The sequence below is a fragment of the Salmo salar genome, chromosome 27, assembly GCF_965601325.2.
Source record: "Salmo salar chromosome 27, fSalSal1, whole genome shotgun sequence".
In the NCBI taxonomy this organism is placed as follows: Eukaryota; Metazoa; Chordata; class Actinopteri; order Salmoniformes; family Salmonidae; genus Salmo; species Salmo salar.
In genome coordinates this window covers 1,580,095-1,602,921 of record NC_138317.1, presented here as the reverse complement: position 1 = coordinate 1,602,921, position 22,827 = coordinate 1,580,095, and the positions used below count along the sequence as shown (strand labels likewise).

The 22,827-nt window shown below is 45.8% G+C and overlaps 2 protein-coding genes across 4 annotated transcripts; one reads left to right on the top strand and one right to left on the bottom strand.

Moving 5' to 3' along the window:
* The first annotated feature begins 179 nt into the window (after positions 1 to 179).
* On the top strand, positions 180 to 9,214 carry LOC106588140 (aquaporin-3). Its single transcript, XM_082970306.1, has 7 exons — positions 180 to 405; positions 1,011 to 1,137; positions 1,459 to 1,596; positions 1,701 to 1,773; positions 2,260 to 2,490; positions 2,802 to 3,147; positions 8,443 to 9,214. Exons 1-4 carry the CDS (start codon positions 319 to 321, stop codon positions 1,739 to 1,741), a joined length of 393 nt encoding a protein of 130 aa, XP_082826432.1. The 5' UTR covers positions 180 to 318; the 3' UTR covers positions 1,742 to 1,773; positions 2,260 to 2,490; positions 2,802 to 3,147; positions 8,443 to 9,214.
* A 999-nt stretch (positions 9,215 to 10,213) lies between these two features.
* znf687b (zinc finger protein 687b) lies at positions 10,214 to 22,777 on the bottom strand. 3 transcript variants are annotated; one of them, XM_014176857.3, is made up of 11 exons: positions 22,688 to 22,777; positions 22,390 to 22,570; positions 19,473 to 21,860; positions 18,973 to 19,268; positions 18,176 to 18,360; positions 17,559 to 17,735; positions 17,094 to 17,256; positions 16,537 to 16,884; positions 14,952 to 15,064; positions 13,000 to 13,096; positions 10,214 to 12,790 (listed from the first exon to the last, which is right to left on the bottom strand). In XM_014176857.3, the coding sequence occupies exons 3-11, from the start codon at positions 21,844 to 21,846 to the stop codon at positions 12,191 to 12,193; spliced, it is 4,353 nt and encodes a 1,450-aa protein (XP_014032332.3). In that variant the 5' UTR covers positions 21,847 to 21,860; positions 22,390 to 22,570; positions 22,688 to 22,777; the 3' UTR covers positions 10,214 to 12,190. The 3 variants fall into 3 exon arrangements, with proteins under 3 accessions (XP_014032332.3, XP_014032331.3, XP_014032335.3); XM_014176856.3 differs by lacking the exon at positions 22,390 to 22,570 and having other exon boundaries at positions 22,688 to 22,769; XM_014176860.3 differs by lacking the exon at positions 22,390 to 22,570 and having other exon boundaries at positions 18,973 to 19,229; positions 22,688 to 22,769.
* Positions 22,778 to 22,827: the final 50 nt, after the last annotated feature.

The window sequence follows — 22,827 nt, the reverse complement described above, 5'->3', positions numbered from 1 at the left end:
CTTTATTTGCTAGATTCTCCTACTCCTAGTAACCTACGTATTGTGTTCATAGAGGGGACATATTGAATGGACAAGCTGAGATATCTGGACAGAGCCTCTGCAGACAGTGCAGACAGACGGAGGCTCAAGGGGATGACAACAGGCATACTCAGCCGGTTTAATCACAGATTATCAGTCTAGAGTTAGTTGTAAGTATTTTTGCTTTAACACAGGACCACCAGGACAGGAGACAATCGTAGACCTAAGAGGGTGATATGATAAAGAACAATTGGGGGAATTTATTTAGTTGGGACAGTTTAGGACAGACAGGTACGAAGGATGGAGGTACTGAAGGGAAGGCTGAGGGTGAGGAATATGCTGTTCAGGGAGTTAATGGCTGAGACCTTGGCTATGTTCGTCCTTATGGTGAGTACTTCATCTCAAAATGTCTTTCTTTGTATTGTTATCAATGACCAAGGGTTGTTACTGTTTTATGCATTCTTAAATCTCATATGAATTTGTTTATTCTATGTGTTTGAAAGTGCTTGGGAGCAAAAACTACCTCACCACAATTGGGGAACATATTCAAAATGCTCTAGAGTAGCTGTTCCGCAAGAATTCATTGACTATTCAAAGATTTGTTTTGACGGTCAAGACTTGAGTTGGAATCAGATCCAGAAACGAGGAACTGAACAGAGCAACCCTGGGTTAAAACGGAATGTTCTAGAACGTACTTCACTCTTCTATCACCTCCTCCATTGCAAGGGACTTGCCTAGTTAAATAAAGGTTAAATTAAAACAAAAACAACAAACTCTACGTGCTGCTTTTAGTTCTCGCCAACCTTGTTGCAATTTCTGTCTTTTTCTCTTCCATCTTCATTCCTTTATCAGTGTCTTTTGAAGACGTTTGGCAAGTATGCATGGTGACTGTACTAAGTTGATCTTGGAACATCTCTCTTCCCCATTTCTCATCCACCCTTCCTCCTCTCTCCCTACTCCGTCTCTCTCTCCTTCCTCAATCTCTCTCTCAGATGTTTGGCTGTGCGTCGATGGCCCAGGTGAAGTTGACTCGAGGGGCCAAGGGCGAGTACCTCTCTGTCAATATGGCCTTCTCACTGGGCGTCATGAGTGCCATGTACATTGCCAGGGGCGTCTCTGGTAAGTGGTAATTCAAGAACTACCGGTAGCCTCATAAATGCATAACCCTTCCAAGTATAAGACAGAGAACCCACATTGTAGTGATAATCAAGTCAAAGAAGTGAGAAAGTTTTCATTTAACTCTTATGGAACCCTACTGTTAGTAACCTGACCCTTATACTGTAGACTCACTACGTATACTGAATGTTATCAATATCGTACCATACATATCAATATGGTAGACAGTGCAAATGGTGCTTTATCAGATTATTTATCATCTTCAAATCGATACAGATTTCTCTTACCTCTTCTTCCCTCCCTCTTTTCTTTCCCCTCTCTCAGGAGCCCACCTGAACCCAGCTGTCTCCCTTAGTTGCTGTGTCCTGGGGAGGCTGCCTTGGTCTAAACTGCTGCCCTACTGCATGTCTCAGGTTCTGGGGGCCTATATAGCTGCTGTTGTGGTCTTCCTTGTGTACTATGGTGGGTCTGATAAAACGTGTGGAAGGAAACACTGCTGAAATAACAGTTGTCTTAGATATTTCTAACTCTCTTTCTTGGTTTTCCTCTCTCGTCCCTCTATCCAGATGCTATTATGGACTACAGCGGTGGCGGAGAGGGAAAATAATCAGTGCATACAGTAATACGTTCTTGAGGATTGTGGGTATTGTACCTCTGTTTGAGGATATTTTACAGATGAGGATCTTAATTTGACCAGTATTGTACCAAGAAAAATAATCCTGCAGCAACATGATTTGAACGTTTAGTCCATGTTGCTTTATTGGTGGTTAGGTTATTAGTTGACCAAAAGTAGGCTAAATGAAAAGTGCAATACTGTTAATATAACCGTATGTTATTGTGTGTTTTCAGTTAATTTATGTCAATCATGACACTCATCTGCATTTCCTGTGGTTCAGGAAAATTCTCAGCAACAGAAGTGATCAAATTAAGATCCTACATCTGTACGTCTAACTTCATCACTAATCCTTTACACTGTACATGCTTTTAGTTTTCTATATTATGTCTTGTTGTATCTACCATTCCTTCCCCACGCACAGTTATTTCCCTCTCAGGAAATAAAACCTATTTGAAAATGTAATTGTACTTGTAGTTCGCTAATCCATACCTTTCTGTTGTTTCCTTCAGATGGTGGGCACAGGTATGATCATGATGTGCTTCCTGTCCCTGGATGACCGGTGGAACAAGCCTGCCCTCGCTGACCTGGTGCCCCCCCCCCCCCCCCCCCCTCACCGCCGTGGTTCTCATGGGGATCTCCCAGTCCATGTCTTCAAACTGTGGGGGAGGGATCAACCCTGCCCGGGACCTGGGGCCACGCCTACTCACTCTGACCGCAGGATGGGCTACAGAGGTCTTCATGTGAGTAATCTCGCAACCCAGAACCAAAATCTCATGTCAGCTACTCGATTAAGTAACATGCATGTATGTACGTCTGTCCACAAGAGATTACACATGAGTGTCTTTGGGGAGGGAGATGGAGGAGATGTAGTGAGACATATTTAGATACTGCAACATTAGATCAAGGGACTCGCATGGAGGTTCAGCACCTCTTACGTGCAAATACATTTGACATATAATATACATACTATGTGCACAGTCTAGAGCTCAACATAACAATGAAAAACCTCCCTAATCTGCACTAACTAACCTCACTCTCTCTCACCCTAGAGGTGCTATAACTACTGGTTTTGGGTCCCCATCGTGGCCCCAATGGTGGGGGCAGTGCTCGGTTCTGGGCTCTACCTGGTCTTTGTCCAATGGCACTTACCAGACTCTGAGATAAATGAAACCAATGACTTGCAGTTTAAGACAATGGATACCAAGACTGTGGAAAAGCTGGAAATCATCAAAAACTGTAGAGTAGAGCTAGATCCTAACAAAGTAGCTATTGGCTGTCCTAAAAGTCACTAGAAGTCGTTAAATGACGTCATCACCTAATTTGCGTATTTGGCCATGTGCATGTAATTGTGATGGACGCTGTAGGAGAGAGGAATAACGTCGTGGGAGAGACAAAAAGTGAGTAAAAAAACACCCTAAATGTGTTTAGAACTACAAATTAACTTTCTTCTGTCGATTCTTGTTTTTGTAATGTCACAATTCCAACCCTCCTCCTTTCTCCGGGCTTGGGACCGGCAAAGTGACCCAAAAGAGACACTCTGGCGGAGTTACTTCGTTTTTTAATTTATTTTAATTTTTGGGGTTTTAAGTTTAGTTTTCGTCATTTGGTTTGGTTTTTAACCTTATGGTCCACTTAGGAGCCTACAGTAAAGCATGAACATTTTTTAACATTTTTTTGTATACAATCTAAATGGACCAAAAAGAGACAATAGAAAAAACTGTCAATGGCAATGTGAGAAAATTATGGTAACTAGTCTGGCCCTAATTCAGGTAAAAAAAAATAAATATGTAAGCCAGGGCAGGATCAGCCAGCGGCGGCTTCCCACGTGCGCGATTCATTTGCAACCTTGAGTTCGTGACGGATTAATCAATTCTAAACTGGAAATACCTGACTTTAGCTAATGTTCCTCTTCAACAAACTGTAAAATAAAGACTTTTTGACCTGTGGTGCCGACCAATTCTAACTACTATAGACTAGAGCACTATGGGACACAGACTAGGTGCAGGCCAGCTCTGACTGCAGCTGGGAGGGACATCTGCGCGAGGACTGGGCCGCCTGTGAGGCCCACGGCAGCACCGGCTGCTCGATGAGAAGAGTAAGAACGATACGTGTCTCCAATAACAATAGAAAAAGTCGCTAGATTTGTCGATAGTCGCATTTTTGACAATGTGTCGCTAGAGGGGTCTGAATACTCGCTAAATATAGCGACAAAGTCGCTAAATTGGCAACACTGCTCCCAGTTAGAGGGAGTGATGAGCTCTACAGCAGTCTCACATCTCAATTGCTGGTTAAACTGTTTTCTGCCCCTCCCAAAATATAGAATTTGTAGATAATTGGACCTCTTTCTGGGACTCATCCACAAACAGGACCAAGCCTGGCCTGTTGAGGAGTGACGGACTCCATCCTAGCTGGAGGGGTGCTCTCATCTTATCTACGAACATAGACAGGGCTCTAACTCCCCTAGCTCCATAATGAGAGAGGGTGCAGGCCAGTCAGCAGGCTGTTAGCCAGCTTGCCAGCTTAGTGGAGTCAGTGTAGTCAGCTCAGCTATCTCCATTGAGACCGTGTCTGTGCCTCGACCTACCGTAAATTCCGGACTATAAGCCGCAACTTTTTTCCCACGCTTTGAACCTCGCGGCTTAAACAATGACATGGCTAATATATGGATTTTTCCCGCTTTCAATTTTTTTTTCTCATAAGAAAAAGCATTCTGTGACGTGCTCAGTTTTTGGGCGGCATGAAGCTTTCATTAGACCAATGAAATTGCCAAGGGGTTAAGGTCAAACAACTTTTTTGTTTACTGTTTACTGTTTAGATTAAATCGAGCGCTCTCAAACTTCCCATCATTCTGATTACGGTAGTCATTTTGTCACCCTCATCATGGCAAAGACACGGAGAAATGCATATGATGCAGCTTTCAAGTTGAAGGCGATTGATCTGGCTGTTGGAAAAGGAAATAGAGCTGCTGCACGGGAGCTTGGTTTTAATGAGTCGATGATAAGACGTTGGAAACAGCAGCGTGAGGAATTGACTCAGTGCAAAAAGACAACTAAAGCTTACTGCTAATTTTTTATTTTTTGTTACAAGCCGTGTTTCGTTAAAGCCTGTGTAAAGTTCATTTGTTTCAATGTACCAGTAGGCACCTGCGGCTTATAGACGTGTGCGGCTTATTTATGTTCAAAATAATATTTTTGTTTAAATTCAGTGGGTGCGGCTTATATTCAGGTGCGCTTAATAGTCCGGAAATTACTGTAGGTTGGGCAAAACTAAACATGGCGGTGTTCGCCTTAGCAATCTCAAAGCCATTATTGAAAGAGATCGTGATACCTCACATCTCAAAATCGGGCTACTTAATGTTAGATCTCTCACTTTCAAGGCAGTTATAGTCAATGAACTAATCACTGATCATAATCTTGACGTCATTGGCCTGACTGAAACATGGCTTAAGCCTGATGAATTTACTGTGTTAAACGAGGCCTCACCTCCTGGTTACACTAGTGACCATATCCCCCGCGCATCCCGCGGAGGTGTTGCTAACATTTATGATAGCAAATTGCAATTCACAAAAAAAAACAAGTTTTCGTCTATTGAGCTTCTAGTCATGAAATCTATGCAGCTTACTCAATCACTTTTTATAGCTACTGTTTACAGGCCTCCTGGGCCATATACAGCATTCCTCACCGGGTTCCCTGAATTCCTATCGGACCTTGTAGTCATGGCAGATAATATTCACATTTTTGGTGACTTTAATATTCACATGGAAAAGTCCACAGACCCACTCCAAAAGGCTTTTGGAGCCATCATCGACTCCGTCGGTTTTGTCCAACATGTCTCCGGACCTACTCACTGCCACAGTCATACTCTGGACCTAGTTTTGTCCCATGGAATAAATGTTGTGGATCTTAATGTTTTTCCTCATAATCCTGGACTATCGGACCACCATTTTATTACGTTTTCAATCGCAACAAATAATCTGCTCAGACCACAACCAAGGATCATCAAAAGTCGTGCTATAAATTCTCGGACAACCCAAAGATTCCTAGATGCCCTTCCAGACTCCCTCCGCCTACCCAAGGACGTCGGAGTACAAAAATCGGTTAACCACCTAACTGAGGAACTCAATTTAACCTTGCGCAACACCCTAGATGCAGTCGCACCCCTAAAAACAAAAAAACATTTGTCATAAGAAACTAGCTCCCTGGTATACAGAAAATACCCGAGCTCTGAAGCAAGCTTCCAGAAAATTGGAACGGAAATGGCGCTACACCAAACCGGAAGTCTTCCGACTAGCTTGGAAAGACAGCACCATGCAGTATCGAAGAGCCCTCACTGCTGCTCGATCATCCTATTTTTTTCCAACTTAATTGAGGAAAATAAGAACAATCCAACATTTATTTTTGATACTGGCACAAAGCTAACTAAAAAGCAGCATTCCCCAATTGATGAACTTCTTTGAGGAAAAGATCATGATCATTAGAAAGCAAATTACGAACTCCTCCTTAAATCTGCGTATTCCTCCAAAGCTCAGTTGTCCTGAGTCTGTACAACTCAGCCAGGACCTAGGATCAAGGGAGACACTGAAGTGTTTTAGTACTAGATCTCTTGACACATTGATGAAAATAATCATAGCCTCTAAACATTCAAGCTGCATACTGGACCTTATTCCAACTAAACTACTGAAAGAGCCTGCTTCCTGTGCTTGGCTCTCCTATGTTGAACATAATAAACGGCTCTCTATCCACCGGATGTGTACCAAACTCACTAAAAGTGGTAGTAATAAAGCCGAACCTTGACCCAGAAAATATAAAAAACTATCGGCCCATATCGAATCTCCCATTCCTCTCAAAAAAAATTTGAAAAGCTGTTGCGCAGCAACTCACTGACTTCCTGAAGACCAACAATGTATACGAAACGCTTCAGTCTGGTTTTAGACCCCATCATAGCGCTGAGACTGCCCTTGTTAAGGGTGGTAAATGACATTTTAATGGCGTCAGACCAAGTCTCTGCATCTGTCCTCGTGCTCCTAGACCTTAGTGCTGCTTTTGATACCATCGATCACCACATTATTTTGGAGAGATTGGAAACCCAAATTGGTCTACACGGACAAGTTCTGGCCTGGTTTAGATCTTATCTGTCGGAAAGATATCAGTTTCTCTGTGGATGGTTTGTCCTCTGACAAATCAACTGTAAATTACGGTGTTCCTCAAGGTTCCGTTTTAGGACCACTATTGTTTTCACCTCTTGGTGATGTCATTCGGAAACATAATGTTAACTTTCACTGCTATGTGGATGACACACAGCTGTACATTTCGATGAAACATGGTGAAGCTCCAAAATTGCCCTCCCCTGGAAGCCTGTGTTTCAGACATAAGGAAGTGGATGGCTGCAAATGTTCTACTTTTAAACTCAGACAAAACAGAGATGCTTGTTCTAGGTCCCAAGAAACAAAGAGATCTTCTGTTGAATCTGACAATTAATCTTGATGGTTGTACAGTCGTCTCAAATAAAACTGAAGGACCTCTGCGTTACTCTGGACCCTGATCTCTCTTTTGACGAACATATCAAGACTGTTTCAAGGACAGCTTTTTTCCATCTACGTAACATTGCAAAAATCTGAAACTTTCTGTGCAAAGATGTAGAAAAATGTATCCATGCTTTTGTCTCTTCTAGGTTAGACTACTGCAATGCTCTACTTTCCGGTTACACGGATAAAGCACTAAATAAACTTCAGTTAGTGCTAAACACGCCTGCTAGAATCTTGACTAGAACCAACACATTTGATCATATTACTCCAGTGCTAGCCTCTCTACACTGACTTCCTGTTAAGGCAAGGGCTGATTTCAAGATTTTACTGCTAACCTACAAAGCATTACATGGGCTTGCTCCTACCTATCTTTCTGATTTGGTCCTGCCGTACATACCTACACGTAAGCTACGATCACAGGACGCAGGCCTCCTTACTGTCCCTAGAATATCTAAGCAAACAGCTGGAGGATTTCTCCTATAGGGCTCCATTTTAATGGAATGCTCTGCCTACCCATGTGAGAGACGCAGACTATGTCTCAACCTTTAAGTCTTTACTGAAGACTCATCTCTTCAGTAGGTCCTATGATTGAGTGTAGTCTGGCCCAGGAGTGTGAAGGTGTGAATGGAAAGACACTGGAGCAACGAACCACCCTTGCTGTCTCTGTCTGGCTGGTTCCCCCCTCTCCACTGGGATTCTCTGCCTCTAACCCTATTACAGGGGCTGAGTCACTGGTTTACTGGTGCTCTTCCATGCCGTCCCTAGGAGGGGTGCGTCACTTGAGTGGGTTGAGTCAATGACGTGATCTTCCTGTCCGGGATCTTCCTGTCTGCCTGCCCTTGGGTGGTGCCGTGGCAGAGATCTTTGTGGGCTATACTTGGCCTTATCTCAGGATGGTAAGTTGGTGGTTGAAGTTATCCCTCTAGTGGTGTGGGGGCTGTGCTTTGGCAAAGTGGGTGGGGTTATATCCTGCCTGGTTGGCCCTGTCCCAGGGTATGGTCGGATGGGGCCACCCGACCCCTCCTGTCTCAGCCTCCAGTATTTATGCTTCAGTAGTTTGTGTCGGGGGGCTAGGGTCAGTCTGTTATCTCTCTCCTGTCTTATCCGGTGTCCTGTGTGAATTTAAGTATGCTCTCTCTAATTCTCTCTTTCTCTCTCTCTCTCGGAGGACCTGAGCCCTAGACCATGCCTCAGGACTACCTGGCATGATGACTCCTTGCTGTCCCCAGTCCACCTGGCCGTGCTGCTGCTCCAGTTTCAACTCTTCTGCCTGCGGCTATGGAACCCTGACCTGTCCCAGACCTGCTGTTTTCAACTTTCTAAAGACAGCAGGAGCGGGAGAGATACTCTGAATGAACGGCTATGAAAAGCCAACTGACATTTACTCCTGAGGTGCTGACCTGTTGCACCCTCGACAACCACTGTGATTATTATTATTTGACCCTGCTGGTCATCTATGAACATTTGAACATCTTGGCCATGTTCTGTTATCTCCATCCGGCACAGCCAGAAGAGGACTAACCACCCCTCATAGCCTGCGTCCTCTCTAGGTTTCTTCCTAGGTTCTGCCCTTTCTAGGGAGTTTTTCCTAGCCACCGTGCTTCTACACCTGCATTGCTTGCTGTTTGGGGTTTGTCTGTCAGGAAGTCCAGGATCCAGTTGCAGAGGGAAGTGTTTAGTCCCAGGGTCCTTAGCTTAGTGATGAGCTTTGTGGGCACTATAGTGTTTGAACATCTCAAAATGTTTTGTCTCATAGCAAAGGGTCTGTATAGTTTTTTTGTTTTATAAATGTGCCCAAAAAATCTAAAAACCTGTTTTTCGCTTTGCCATTATAGGGTATAGAATAAGGCTGTCGTGTAGAAAAAGTCAAGGGGTCTGAATACTTTCTGAATGCACTGTAGATGTGGATGACAAAATAATTAATAAATGCTCAAATAGTGGTTGTATTGTTCTCTCAAAAGTGCTCACCTGAACCCTGCAGTGTCTCTCAGCCTCTGCTTTCTGGGCAGGCATCCTTGGACGCCTACCTTTCTATGTCTTCTTCCAGATACTACCTTTATGGCTGCTGCCACCGTCAGCCTGCATTACTATGGTAAGGGAATAAGGACAAAATGCAGAATATCAAAATCTACGATACTAGAATCTAGTAGTGGAAAAAGTACCCAATTGCCATAACTGAGTAAAGATGCCTTAATAGAAAATCTCTCAAAAGTGAAAGTTACCAAGTAAAATAATACTTGAATAAAAGTCTACATGTATTTGGTTTTAAATATACTTTATGTATCAAAAGTAAATGTAATAGCTGAGTATCAAAATTATAAATCATTTCACATTCCTTATGTTAAGCAAACCAGACAGAACCATTTTCTTTTTAATTATTTAAGGATAGCCAGCGGTACACTCCAACACTCAGACATAATTTACAAATTACGTATATGTTTAGTGAGTCCGTCAGATCAGAGGCAGTAGGGATTACCAGATGTTCTCTTGATAAATGCATGAATTGTCCTATCCTCCTAAGCATTCGAAATGTAACGAGTACTTTTGGGTGTCGGGGAAAATCTGAGTAAAATGTACATGATTTTCTTTAGGAATGTAGTGAAGTAAAAGTTGTCAAATATAAATAGCAAAGATACCCCAAAAAACGAATTAAGTAGTACTATAGTGGAGCTGGAGGGGGTACATCCAGAAAAGAAAATACTTAATGGGACCATCATGTGAAAGGGGAGAATCCAATAGTGGCATTTGGGATTTTGAACAGTTATATCCCAAAAGACTGTAGTATAAGATTAGTGTCTTGCGTCAAGATTATGAACAGAGGAATGATGTATTTCTGTATTAAATTGTTGTACATAATGTAAACTTGACTAAATTAAATATTTCATGCCATACACTAAACAGTTCTATATCGCTTATTCAAAGACTGGACAGAAGTAAAGTTCTCCTTTACACATTTATTTTGAAACGGCACAAAAACTGTATGGGAATTCAGCAAGCAGACTACAGTCATAATGGAAAATAATAAACTGAAGCTTGTGGAATCATTATTTCTCTAATATAAATATCGGGCAAAATTTTAAAAAAGGCTTTCTTCACATGACAAGGTTTTTGAAACAGATACATAAGAAAGTGGGGTACAGCAAGCACGGATTCTGCAGTTAGAAAACAATCATACCAAAGAGATAAACATTCGTACACATCAAAACACAATACAGGGCCTCCCGAGTGGCGCAGTGGTCTAAGGCACTGCATCGCTGTGCCACTAGAGATTCTGGGTTCGAGTCCAGGCTCTGTCGCAGCCGGCCGCGACCGGGAGGCCCATGGGGCGGCGCACAATTGGCCCAGCGTCGGCAGGGATATCCTTGTCTCATTGCGCACTAGTGACTCCTGTGTCGGGCCGGGCGCAGTGCACGCTGACACGGTCGCCAGGTGTACGTACGGTGTTTCCTCCGACATATTGGTGCGGCTGGCTTCCGGGTTGGATGGGCATTGTGTCAAGGTTGTGTTTCGGAGGACGCATGGCTCTCGACCTTCGCCTCTCCCGAGTCCGTACGGGAGTTGCAGCGATGAGACAAGACTAACTACTACCAATTGGATACCATGAAATTGGGGAGAAAAATACATTAAAAAAAAACACAATACAGCCCCTCACACATTCCCTCTGCTTAATTGTGAGTGACAATATAGCTAGCTACTTTGCATTAAAAAAAATCTAATTGGTAAAAAAAAAATACAATTGTTACGAGTACAAATACTATACTTAAATTCACATTTTCATAAGAATTAAAACCCAAAAGCTTTCTTTTAGTGTATATGTATTTACAGTGCAACGTGCACCACAGGTAAAATCTCTCGTCCTAGCTACAATTTTGACGACACAATGTACCACTCAAAATAAAACGGGTTACAATAATCTATGTAACCTCGTCTACTACAGAAATGTGTATGGAACACAGATATAAATCTCACCTTTCACTGTCTGTGGCATCCATTTCAAACTACTTTTACCATTTAATCTTGATATAAGATTGGTGGCAAATGACTCCTACAAACAACAACAATGTGTTTCATATAAATAAATAGAACAATGTTATTACTACTTAAAATCAGTGTTTAAAACTCTCCAAATACTCCCTTTTTGTTTCAGATGCCTCTAAGGTTACTGATTTGAGAACAGTTTTATCCAGCTCTCACTAAAGAGATGGACCCATAGAAACTGATCTAGGACCAACCAAAGGAGTGCTTTCTTTGTACAGTGGCTCTGTGTGGATGTGAGTTTGACAATGCAAGACAGAATACCTTTCAAAACACATGGCACGGATAAGGAAATGAGTAAGAAAGACATGGACAAATGTGAAAAAAATACAAGAATATCAGTACAACTGATAGAAATACAATACAGAAGGAAACACATGTAGAAAATATAGTATGGTTCACATGAAGATACAGAGACACAATAATATTAAAGGCAGAAAAATAAAAAGTATTTGAAAAGTTGATGGACACATATGGCTGATTTAAATGCTATGATCAGGTGGTCTTGACCCTCTGAACTCCCATGCGTGTCCAGTCCACTGCTCAGTATGATGCTCAGCATGCGAGTATAACTGCACAGTTAGTGACAAAGAAACACAGAGCTCAGTTGGCTCAAAACAGCACAGAAGTAGATCTGGGTCTATCCATCCAAATTCAGCTACCCAAAAATGATTCCAAGTCAAAACCCCTCATCTCCCAGGCCTGTCCGTCACTCCGAGGCCTCACCCCTCCTCCCCATACTGGGGCTTGTCCGGCTCTGGGGTGAAGTTTCCCAGAGTTACAGATCTAGGATCAGCTTCCTCTCCCCCAATCCTAACCTTAACAATTAGTGGGGGAAATGCAAAACTGACCCAGGATCAGCATCTAGGGGCAGCTTCAATCTACTGGGGCTTGTCCGTCTTGTGGGCGGTGATGAAGGCCATGCCGTGGGTCCTCAAGTGGGTGTTAAGGTCGGAGGCCCTGTTGAAGCGCCGCCTGCACACCCTGCAGCTCATACTCCCCTTCCCGTCCTCTCCCTCCAGGGGGGAGGAGGGTGAGCTGTCCGGGGAGGAAGGTGTGCGCGGCGGCCTGCGATCGGACTCCCCCTGGTGGTCTCTCACGCGGTGAGTGATGAAACGGTGGCGTCCCAGGGAGCCGGCAGAGGCGAAGCATACGCCACACTGCAGGCACTGGAAGGAGGCGGCATCGGCGCGATGCTGCGGGATGTGGCGCTGGAACTCGGCGGCGTCCTCTGTGGCGAAGCCGCACGGAACGCAGTGGAACACGTTGTCGGCCTCCACGGGCTCGGGAGGCGCTGACGCTCGAGTTCTCTTCACGGGACTGCAGCCCTCCTCGCCCCCCTCCTCGCCCCCCTCCTCTGTGGCGTCTCCGCTGTCCGTGCCACCCCCTTCCTCGTCCCCTGGTGGCCCCCCCTCCCCGTCAGCTTCAGACGAGCTGCCTGGCCCCTTACCCGGTGCTGAACGCTTCCTGGTCTGAGGGCCCTGCAGGGGGACAGAGGGGCGAGAACGTTCAAAAAGCATTATCTTGATTTTTGGTTTAACATATTCAGATCCAAGTCACCACACAATGGGTAACATTACAGACCAAAGTTGCAGAGAGCACACAGGAAACGAGTACAGTTGTCCAATTATGACTGAGACTGAAATGTACCCCCACCAAGTAATGGAAAGAAGAACGGATTCTAACTGACCTGTCCATCAGTGGATCTGACACCGTGATGATGGACCTGGATATGCTTCTCCAGTATGAGCCGACTGCTGAAGCTCCGCTTGTCCTCAGTGCAATATCTGCAAACACACAAGTATACACAGGCTCTGAGGATGCTGTACACTTTACCTAGGTGGGCTGATATTAGCCTGAACATAACATTCTACATGTCCCTGCTAATTGTCTTGTCCCATCCACTCTTACAGACATTTTCAAATATAATACACTGCTCAAAAAAATAAAGGGAACACTTAAACAACACAATGTAACTCCAAGTCAATCACACTTCTGTGAAATCAAACTGTCCACTGAGGAAGCAACACTGATTGACAATACATTTCACATGCTGTTGTGCAAATGGAATAGACAACAGGTAGAAATTATAGGCAATTAGCAAGACACCCCCAATAAAGGAGTGGTTCTGCAGGTGGGGACCACAGACCACTTCTCAGTTCCTACGCTTCCTGGCTGACGTTTTGGTCACTTTTGAATGCTGGCGGTGCTTTCACTCTAGTGGTAGCATGAGACGGAGTCTACAACCCACACAAGTGGCTCAGGTAGTGCAGCTCATCCAGGATGGCACATCAATGCGAGCTGTGGCAAGAAGGTTTGCTATGTCTGTCAGCGTAGTGTCCAGAGCATGGAGGCGCTACCAGGAGACAGGCCAGCACATCAGGAGACGTGGAGGAGGCCGTAGGAGGGCAACAACCCAGCAGCAGGACCGCTACCTCCGCCTTTGTGCAAGGAGGAGCAGGAGAAGCACTGCCAGAGCCCTGCAAAATGACCTCCAGCAGGCCACAAATGTGCATGTGTCTGCTCAAACGGTCAGAAACAGACTCCATGAGGGTAGTATGAGGGCCCGATGTCCACAGGTGTGGGTTGTGCTTACAGCCCAACACCGTGCAGGACGTTTGGCATTTGCCAGAGAACACCAAGATTGGCAAATTCGCCACTGGCGCCCTGTGCTCTTCACAGATGAAAGCAGGTTCACACTGAGCACGTGACAGACGTGACAGAGTCTGGAGACGCCGTGGAGAACGTTCTGCTGCCTGCAACATCCTCCAGCATGACCGGTTTGGCGGTGGGTCAGTCATGGTGTGGGGTGGCATTTCTTTGGGGGGGCCGCACAGCCCTCCATGTGCTCGCCAGAGGTAGCCTGACTGCCATTAGGTACCGAGATGAGATCCTCAGACCCCTTGTGAGACCATATGCTGGTGCGGTTGGCCCTGGGTTCCTCCTAATGCAAGACAATGCTAGACCTCATGTGGCTGGAGTGTGTCAGCAGTTCCTGCAAGAGGAAGGCATTGATGCTATGGACTGGCCCGCCCGTTCCCCAGACCTGAATCCAATTGAGCACATCTGGGACATCATGTCTCGCTCCATCCACCAACGCCACGTTGCACCACAGACTGTCCAGGAGTATGCGGATGCTTTAGTCCAGGTCTGGGAGGAGATCCCTCAAGAGACCATCCGCCACCTCATCAGGAGCATGCCCAGGCATTGTAGAGAGGTCATACAGGCACGTGGACGCCACACACACTACTGAGCCTCATTTTGACTTGTTTTAAGGACATTACATCAAAGTTGGATCAGCCTGTAGTGTGGTTTTCCACTTTAATTTTGAGTGTGACTCCAAATCCAGACCTCCATGGGTTGATAAATTGGATTTCCATTGATTATTTTTGTGTGATTTTGTTGTCAGCACATTCAACTATGTAAAGAAAAAAGTATTTAATAAGATTATTTCTTTCATTCAGATCTAGGATGTGTTGTTTAAGTGTTCCCTTTATTTTTTTTAGCAGTATATATGCCATTTAGCAGAATGTATGGGTGGTCCCATGAATTGAACCCACTATCCATGCTTTACCATCTGAGCTACAGGGATCTAAATATGGTGCTTTTGTGGATGTATAGATGAGTATGGGGTTCACTCACTGGCAGTGGAAGACTCTCTTGTTGCCCTCGTGGATTACGCGTACATGGCGCCGCAGGCTGGATGAGGTGCAGAAGGAGCTCTCACACACACGACACAGGAACTTCTTCATAGCCTACAGAGGCAGATACACAAGGAAATAAGAGAGGGTGAGTCCTTTCGTAATCTCCCTGTGTACACAGACACTGACATTACACTTCGGCCATACAAATTTGATTTACTGTATAACAGATTTTTTTTCGCCGGAAAAGTGAGCCAAGCGAGCGAAGAAAATAAAAACAAATCAAGAAGTCGTAAAAATACTTAACAACCTTGGTACAAACACCTAGTGACCTCAGCAAGCGATTTTAGCCTTTAGGTATAATGGTTTTGTAGTGACAGTCACAGGGACCAAGGTTTGAGTCCCAGTCAGGGTACCCTCCTAATTAACTACATTGGTGTCAGGTGTTGGATAGCATCACTGAAAGCCTGTCCCAGCTGAATTAGTCACAGCCATTTTTCATAATTGATAATATACACTCAGTGTACAAAACATTAGGAGCACCTTCCTAATATTGAGTTGCACCCCCTTTTGCCCTCTGAACAGCCTCAATTCATCGGAGCATGGACTCAAGGTGTTGAAAGCGTTCCACAGGGATGCTGGCCCATGTTGACTCCAATGCTTCCCACAGTTGTGTCAAGTTGACTAGATGTCCTTTGGGTGGTGGACCATTCTTGATACACACGGGAAACTGTTGAGCGTGAAATTACCCAGCAGCGTTGCAGTTCTTGACACGCTTAAACGGGTGCGCCTGGCACCTAATACCATACCCCATTCAAAGGCACTTACAACTTTTGTTTTGACCTATTCACCCTCTGAATGGCACGCATACTGTACACAATCCATGTCTCAATTGTCTTAAGGCTTGAAAATTATTATTTAACCTGTCTCCTCCCCTTCATCTACACTCATTTAAGTGTATTTAACAGGTGACATCAATAAGGGATCATAGCTTTCACCTGGATTCACCTGGTCAGTCTATGTCATGGAAAGTGCAAGTGCTCCTAATGTTTTGTACACTCAGTGTATAGCATTCTACTAAAGTAATCAGACTTATTTGTACTATATTGAACTGCTTCAGCTTTTATTTAGCTAGAATTCTACATTTAACACATCTCCCACTATCGTAATCCTACAAATATTTTTAGACAGCTGAAGCAAGCACACCCTGTCTTCAGGAAATGTAGCTATTCTAGGTTAGTCAAATTTATCTTACTTTAGAAGTGTTCACTGCATGCTGACTAGCATCTATTTAGTTGCAATGCCCAAATCAACTTAAAGTATCTACAAAACAAGTTTAACAGCAACATAATCCAAAAGGAGGGCTACTAAAAAAAATCCCTTTTCATTTTTGCGATTCACAAATTGTTATTTTGATTCGCGTGATTCAATTCACTGAGCTCTTACCGAATCCCAACTACTACAATAGCGAAGCGAATCATTAAATTTGTCCAAAATAATAGTTTTATAAAAGAGATTGACATGAATCAAATGAATGATTTTTTTTCTTCTCTTTTTTACAATTAATTACATTTGTATGGCCTTACCTTTCCATGCTCTGTTTTCATGTGAGAGATGTAGTCGTCGCTCTGTGTGAAGCTCTTCTGACATTGCTGGCAGCTCCATTCTGAGGGGGTCCCACGATGGCTGCCTGCCTCCATAGAACTAGACTGATTCTCAGGTTTCTCATAGTCCTCATCCCCCTCTTCCTCTCCTTCCTCCTCCTCCTCCTCTTCTTCTTGGTCTCGGCCCCAGTCCTCTCCATCTGAGTTGTCTGTTTTTTCAGAGGGCTTAGATTTGGGGGGGGAGGGGGTGGAGGGGTTGGTGGGGGCTGTGGCAGGGGCGGAGGCATCGGATTGTCCCTCCTGTTTGACTGACAGCCCTCTGTGAGCAGTCTGGACAACAGTATTAAAGGAAGTGAGAGGAATGACCAGTCAGACAAGAGAGAAGTGAGAATGGAAGACAACACTGTCAAATGAGCGAATATTAATTACTATTTACCATCAGGGGATTGAACAACTAACATATCACTTTCCTTTACTGCAATCATATGTTTCCCTGTAATCATATGTTTCCCTGTGAGTTAGAATGTAACTAAAGAGACCTTTATGTGTTCCATCATGGAACCTTTCTGCGCGTAGAGTTTGGTGCAGTCAGGACACTTGAACACATGCACTTTCTGCTTGGCCAGGTGGGTGTCGAAATGCATGTACAGTAACGGTTTCTGGGTAAAAACTGTATCGCACATCACACACTTGTAGATCATTCTGCAAATACAGAGAAAGAGGGAAATAGTGCCGTGAATGTAGCGTTTTTATCAGGGCTCAAATTTGGACAAAACTGAGACGAGATGTGCTTTAAAATACAGTGTTTCCCAATCCTGGTCTTGGGGACCCAAAATATGCACATTTATGTTTTAGTACACCTGAACACAGTTGAATTAAGTGTGTTAGTGCTAGAGCACTAGGACAAAAACATGCACCCCTCTGGGTCCTCAGGACCAGGATTAGAAAACACTGCTCTAAACCTAAAGAGACATAACATGGTTCAGTGACTGTGGGGCACTTACTTGGCCTGTCCCCCGGTGAGGGTAGGGTGCTGGGTGCTGATGTGTCCCTGTGCACTAGGGGCAGACTTGAAGGCCATGGGGCAGCTGGGGCACTTGTGGAACACCTCGCAGTGGGCCGTCTGGATGTGGGACTTGATGGAGTTCAGACCCCCGAAGACCACCTGGCAACTGGAGCACCTGGGGGAACGCATATGAACAAAAACAAAATGTTAAACACATAGATTCAGTCGCTGTTGTCAATGATGCTAATATAGTGTCCATTGACAATTGGGTGGCTTGATTGTCATGTAACTACGGCGAGAATCTTCAACCACAAAAGTGTCTTTTCACAAAGAATGTTATCTGTGCGTGAGAGGCACATTTGCATTTGATTATTGTAGTTATCTCTGTCTCATACATCCACCTGACAATGCTGCATCTAAGCAGTAGTTTGTGGAATGTAGACATGCATGTATTTGTAGCACGTTTGCATATCAGTGTAGATTACTTACACACTGAAAAAGGCTGCTAAGCCGAAACGTCCGTATAAGCTAGTGAAAATACTTTTTGCAACATCCTTCGTGTGCAGACCTATTACATTTGTTGCTGACTTATCAGTGCAGACACTATTCCTTCACCTGTATCCGATGCGGCGGGCGAAGTGCAGACAGGCCTCCTCTAGGTGGGTCTGGAAGCTGGCCTGCCGGGCGATGCCCCCACACTCTGGACAGACGTGGGGTGCCCGGTGCTTATGAATCCTCTGGTGAGCCGACACACTGCAACAGTTAGGCAGCATCATGGGAGGGGAACACAGGGTACAGGTCTGGGCAGGAAGATGAGAGGGAACAGGTTTAACAATTGACATTTAGTACACACAGAGGCATTAATCATAATTCATTTTCATAGTAAACATTAGCAGCATCATGGGAGTGGAGCACAGCGTACAGGTTTGGATAGGGAGGATAGAGGGGGAGAAAAGGTATAAAAGTTGACTACGGCATAACACTATGAATACACTACTACTTCTAATACTGCAAAACTTCTACTAAAACTTGTATTGCGTAATAAGTCATCACCCACATGTCTTGGAAGGGTTAATAAAAGCATTTTGAGGCATAACAAATGACTTGTTTTCATAGTAAACTAGTATTATGTAATAGTATTGACTAATACATAAAGTAAAGCAGGCCATTAAACATATTAAAGTGGTTTCCCAAACACAGACTAAGCCTAATCCTGGACTAAAGGGCATGTGAAGTGGAGGTTCTCCATTGAAAGTGTTTCTTAGCCCAGGACAAGGGAAACTGCTTTAATATGTTTAATGGCCTGCTTTACCTTAGTCAATACTCATTCAGTCATTATACATGACTAAGCTTGACACTAGTAGTTCGTTACCAGCCTGTAAGTAATGCACACCCATACTTCAGGCTCTCACCGAGTTGGGGGTAGCTCTGATCTGCTGGAAGTGGGCGACCAGCTCAGCCTTTCCAGAGAACTGGGCCTGGCACTCGGGACACTTGAAGTTGTGGTACTGCAGCACCTCGCCCTTCTTGCAGGGGAGGGGCATCAGTGCCTGGGGGCTCTGGACCGCGCGGCGGACCGGTCTTGGCTGTGCAGAGGAGGGAGACCGTGTGTCCTTCAGTGGGCTGGAGCTGGACGATACGGCGGGGACTCCGGACGTGGGGGAGGAGACTGGGGGAGGAAAGGAGATTGAAGAAGGGGAGAGCATGCCTTGTCAACAAAGCAAAGCAAGAACACAAAGAAGATGGAGGTGAATTGAACTTACTGACCACATCCTGACAGAAATAAAGCATTGTTTGTGAAACCACATTGTATGCGTCCTAAATGGCTTTTACTTTTTTGCACTACTTTTGTCCAGAGCCATACGAGACGTAGCCACTGTCACTAAAAACTATTCTGAAAGACACGCCTTACCAATGGGTGTGGTGTCCTGCTGGCCAATCATCTGCTCCACGTTGACGGGCCTCATGACGAGGTGAGAGCACTGCATGACCAGCCCGCGTTCCTTATGCTCCCTGGCGTGGAGCAGCAGGCTGCATTTGTTAAAGAAGGCCAGCCGTTTGGCACAGTGGTTGCAGGTCACCTCGATGCGCAGCGAGCGCCTGTCGTAGTGACGGGCCAGGCTGCGCTCCAGGGCGAAGGCGTCGCCACATTCCAGACAGCGGTAGCCCGTGGCAGGCAGAGGAAGCCCCCACTCTGGGGGCGGAAGAGCCGAGAGGTCGGGTTTATAACTGGGCAGCAGGTTCTTGCTGTTGAGGATCTTGTTGAAGGCCTCCACCAGGCTAGACTGACTGCGGGAGATGACGGCACCCGTACTGTTCACGATGGAGGCAGGCTTGTTTGGCTGGTGAGTGCTGGCTAGGACGCTGGTGGTGCCTCCGTTAGCTGTTTTAGCACCGACAGGACGTACGCACAGCCCACCAGTGGCTACTGAGAACTTAGGAGAGGAGACAGAGGGAGCGGCAGGCAGGGTGGCAGATTTAGTGAAGCTAACAGCAGTGGCAGATACCATGGCTTTGTCTGAGGAGGCAGCCATCTTGTTCTGAGCCTTGGTTGCAGCAACTAGCATAGCGCTACTGGCTGCTAGTGTAGACACAGGTAGTGTGTTGAGGCTCTTTACTTTCTGCGGCTGGGAGGCTACCATACGACCAGAGGGAGTGTCAGGCTTCCGGGACCTGTTGGCTGGGGCCTTGCGCCCCCCTTGATGAGCTTTGCTGGGGTCCAAACCCTTGACTCCGGCAGCACCTGCTTTGGGTGCGACCCTGGTAACAGTTCTGGTGATTCCACCAGAGGAGGTTTTGATGGTCTTTATCCGCACTTTGAGGGGCCGGGCAGGAGCAGCAGGCCCTCCTGGAATTGAGGTGCCACCTTCGGTGGTTGGAGGTTTAGACTTGCCATCATCCATCTCCATTTTCTCCTCTCCTGTTCTTGCACCCTCTTCCTTTACAAAATCTGCCTTGCCATCCATAGCCTTCTCTATTCCATTCCCCACCTCCATCTCTTCCTCCTCCTCCTTAGGCTCCTGAAGGTCAGAGGGGGGCGGTGTGGAGGCTACTGCAGGGCTGAAGCACCTCTTGGCAGTTACTGGTGCTGCCAATTTGGGTATCTCTGGCTCAGGACTTTCAGGCGAGTCCCGCTCTTCTATAACATGCTCTGGGTGTTTGTCTTCCTGTGGTGGACTCTTGGTGGAGCCTGACTGGGGAGTTGAGGAGGTCACGCTAGTGCCCGAGGGAGTGTCCCCTGGTTTGGGGTGAGCTGCCGATGAGGCCATGGGATGGGTGGAGTCAGAGATGACAGCAGGGGACCTAAAACGACGTGCCAGTTTGGGAGGGGTGCGGGAGGGGGAGTCAGGGGGTTCCTGGATCAGCAGCGGGGGCCCTAGGTCCGGATCGGAATCATCCTCCTCTGAGTCTCGGGGACTAAATAATGCCGGGCCGGCTTTAGGTGCCCCGTTAAACGGCTGAGATGAGTGCAGCGGGTGTGAGGAGAGGGCGGATGACGGAGACAGGAGCAAAGGCTTGGAAGGCGGGAAGAAAGGAGAGGACAATCCAACTGACACTCCTGGGACAAGAGGAGCAGACTCGACTGATGAAGAGGAGGATAACGACGCTTTGCCCTCATCATCTCCTCCTTGGCCCGTCTCTTGCTGTGTGTGCTGCTGCTGCTGGTAGTGCTGCTGCTGTAGAAGCTGCATCTTCCTCGCCTTCCCTACAGGGTCTCCCGACCCCTGCACCATGAGAGGCTTCAGTCTGTTGAATATATTGCCAACCTGCTTGGCAGATTTAGTTGATCCAGCACCGCATCCTCCGCCCTCTGAAGCTGTTTTGGGGGTACACACGGACCACGGCTCCCCATTAGATTGGGCATGAGCCTGGGTTAGGGGCGGGGTCACACCAGAGGGCCCAAACCCATTGTGGTTGAGTGGTTCTGATTCCGCCATGCCTGGGGCACAGGCACCGAGCCGTGGACCCACAGCGACCCCAGCAATGCCGTCCATAGTGTCCTGGTCTGTGTCCCCATCCCCTCCATCGATGGTGTCGGGTCGCACACGGTTCTTTACAATAACGCTGACAATAGGGGTGTCAGCCTGGGGGTCTGGGGGGCTAGGTGGTCTCAGAGACGGCCCTACACCAACCCCACCGTCTGGCTTTCCCAGAGGAGCACCGCCTGGCCCGTGTGGGCCCTCAGCCTCATCAGGAGCAGACTGGATGGCCTCTTTAGCGTCAATGTCGGGAATGTCAAACGCTGCCAACAGGTCATCGAAATCTGGGGTCTTCATGTCCCCCATGCCGGGACCTAATCCTGCAAGACAAGGAACACCAAGCGGACAGAGAATGAGTGACATGATGGCACGATAACATCCTGTGTTTCTCATTGTACCTAAATCATGTATACAAAAGTTTAAATAAAAAGGATATAATCCTTCATGTTCCTGTTCAGTAAATATAACTAGCTACCTAGTTAATACCTAAGCAAGCTAGCTAGTTAGCAGCAGAACCATGTCGATGGACAACAGAGCAGGATTTATTTGACCCGAGCAGTGGTAGCTACGACTGTGCCGACACTAAGATCACTAGCCAGCTTCTCAAAGTATTGCATACAGTAAACATTGCGAGTAGGGGGCTATGTTGCCTAGCTAACATGAACACAATACCGTTTCTGAAACAGACAGATCGTGTTGTCTACGATTATGTCAACAACTAGCTAGGTAAAAGCTACAACATAGCTAGCTTACAATAGCTAGCTAAGAAAGAAATGCAATTCCGTTGATCTGTTTAATAGTTTAATTCACTGAGTGAGGACATTAAATGCAGCTTTTGAGATGCCTTACATATGGAATAACCTGCAATGGTTTCACAATGATGAATAATTTAACACCACAAACGTCTTGCAGCTGTGAGTTTATTTTCGGCTTCCCCTTCATCATATTCAGCCAGGCTAGCTGGCCGATGAGCCCAAGCAGCGCGAGGGTTCCTTTAGCGGAGGCCATTGTATCCATTCATAACGGGTTACTGGGGAATAACCATGCACTATTGTCAATAAAATGATCTTATGGGTTGATCATTGTCACTGTGGACAATTGGTGGGACCGGTATTTTCAATCTCAATTGCACATTTTGATTGTTTACCTGGATCTGTGATTCCCGACTATAGTCTCTCGCTCCAGACGAAGAGCCCTTACTTCCCGTCACATGATGAAAAGAGGTCCTATCAGATCATTGTATCGATGCCATTTATTTTTTTATTGCCGATGCCCCAAAAATAAGTT

Excerpts from the sequence above, each read along its gene's own strand:
- LOC106588140 (XM_082970306.1), top strand. The coding sequence starts at position 319 with ATGGAGGTACTGAAGGGAAGGCTGAGGGTGAGGAATATGCTGTTCAGG. Across the intron at positions 406-1,010 it reads TGGCTATGTTCGTCCTTATG|ATGTTTGGCTGTGCGTCGAT; the intron begins GTGAGTACTTCA and ends TCTCTCTCTCAG. Across the intron at positions 1,138-1,458 it reads CATTGCCAGGGGCGTCTCTG|GAGCCCACCTGAACCCAGCT; the intron begins GTAAGTGGTAAT and ends CCCCTCTCTCAG.
- znf687b (XM_014176857.3), bottom strand. The coding sequence starts at position 21,846 with ATGGGGGACATGAAGACCCCAGATTTCGATGACCTGTTGGCAGCGTTT. Across the intron at positions 16,885-17,093 it reads CCATGATGGAACACATAAAG|ACTGCTCACAGAGGGCTGTC; the intron begins GTCTCTTTAGTT and ends ACTGTTGTCCAG. Across the intron at positions 12,791-12,999 it reads TCAGATCCACTGATGGACAG|GGCCCTCAGACCAGGAAGCG; the intron begins GTCAGTTAGAAT and ends GTCCCCCTGCAG.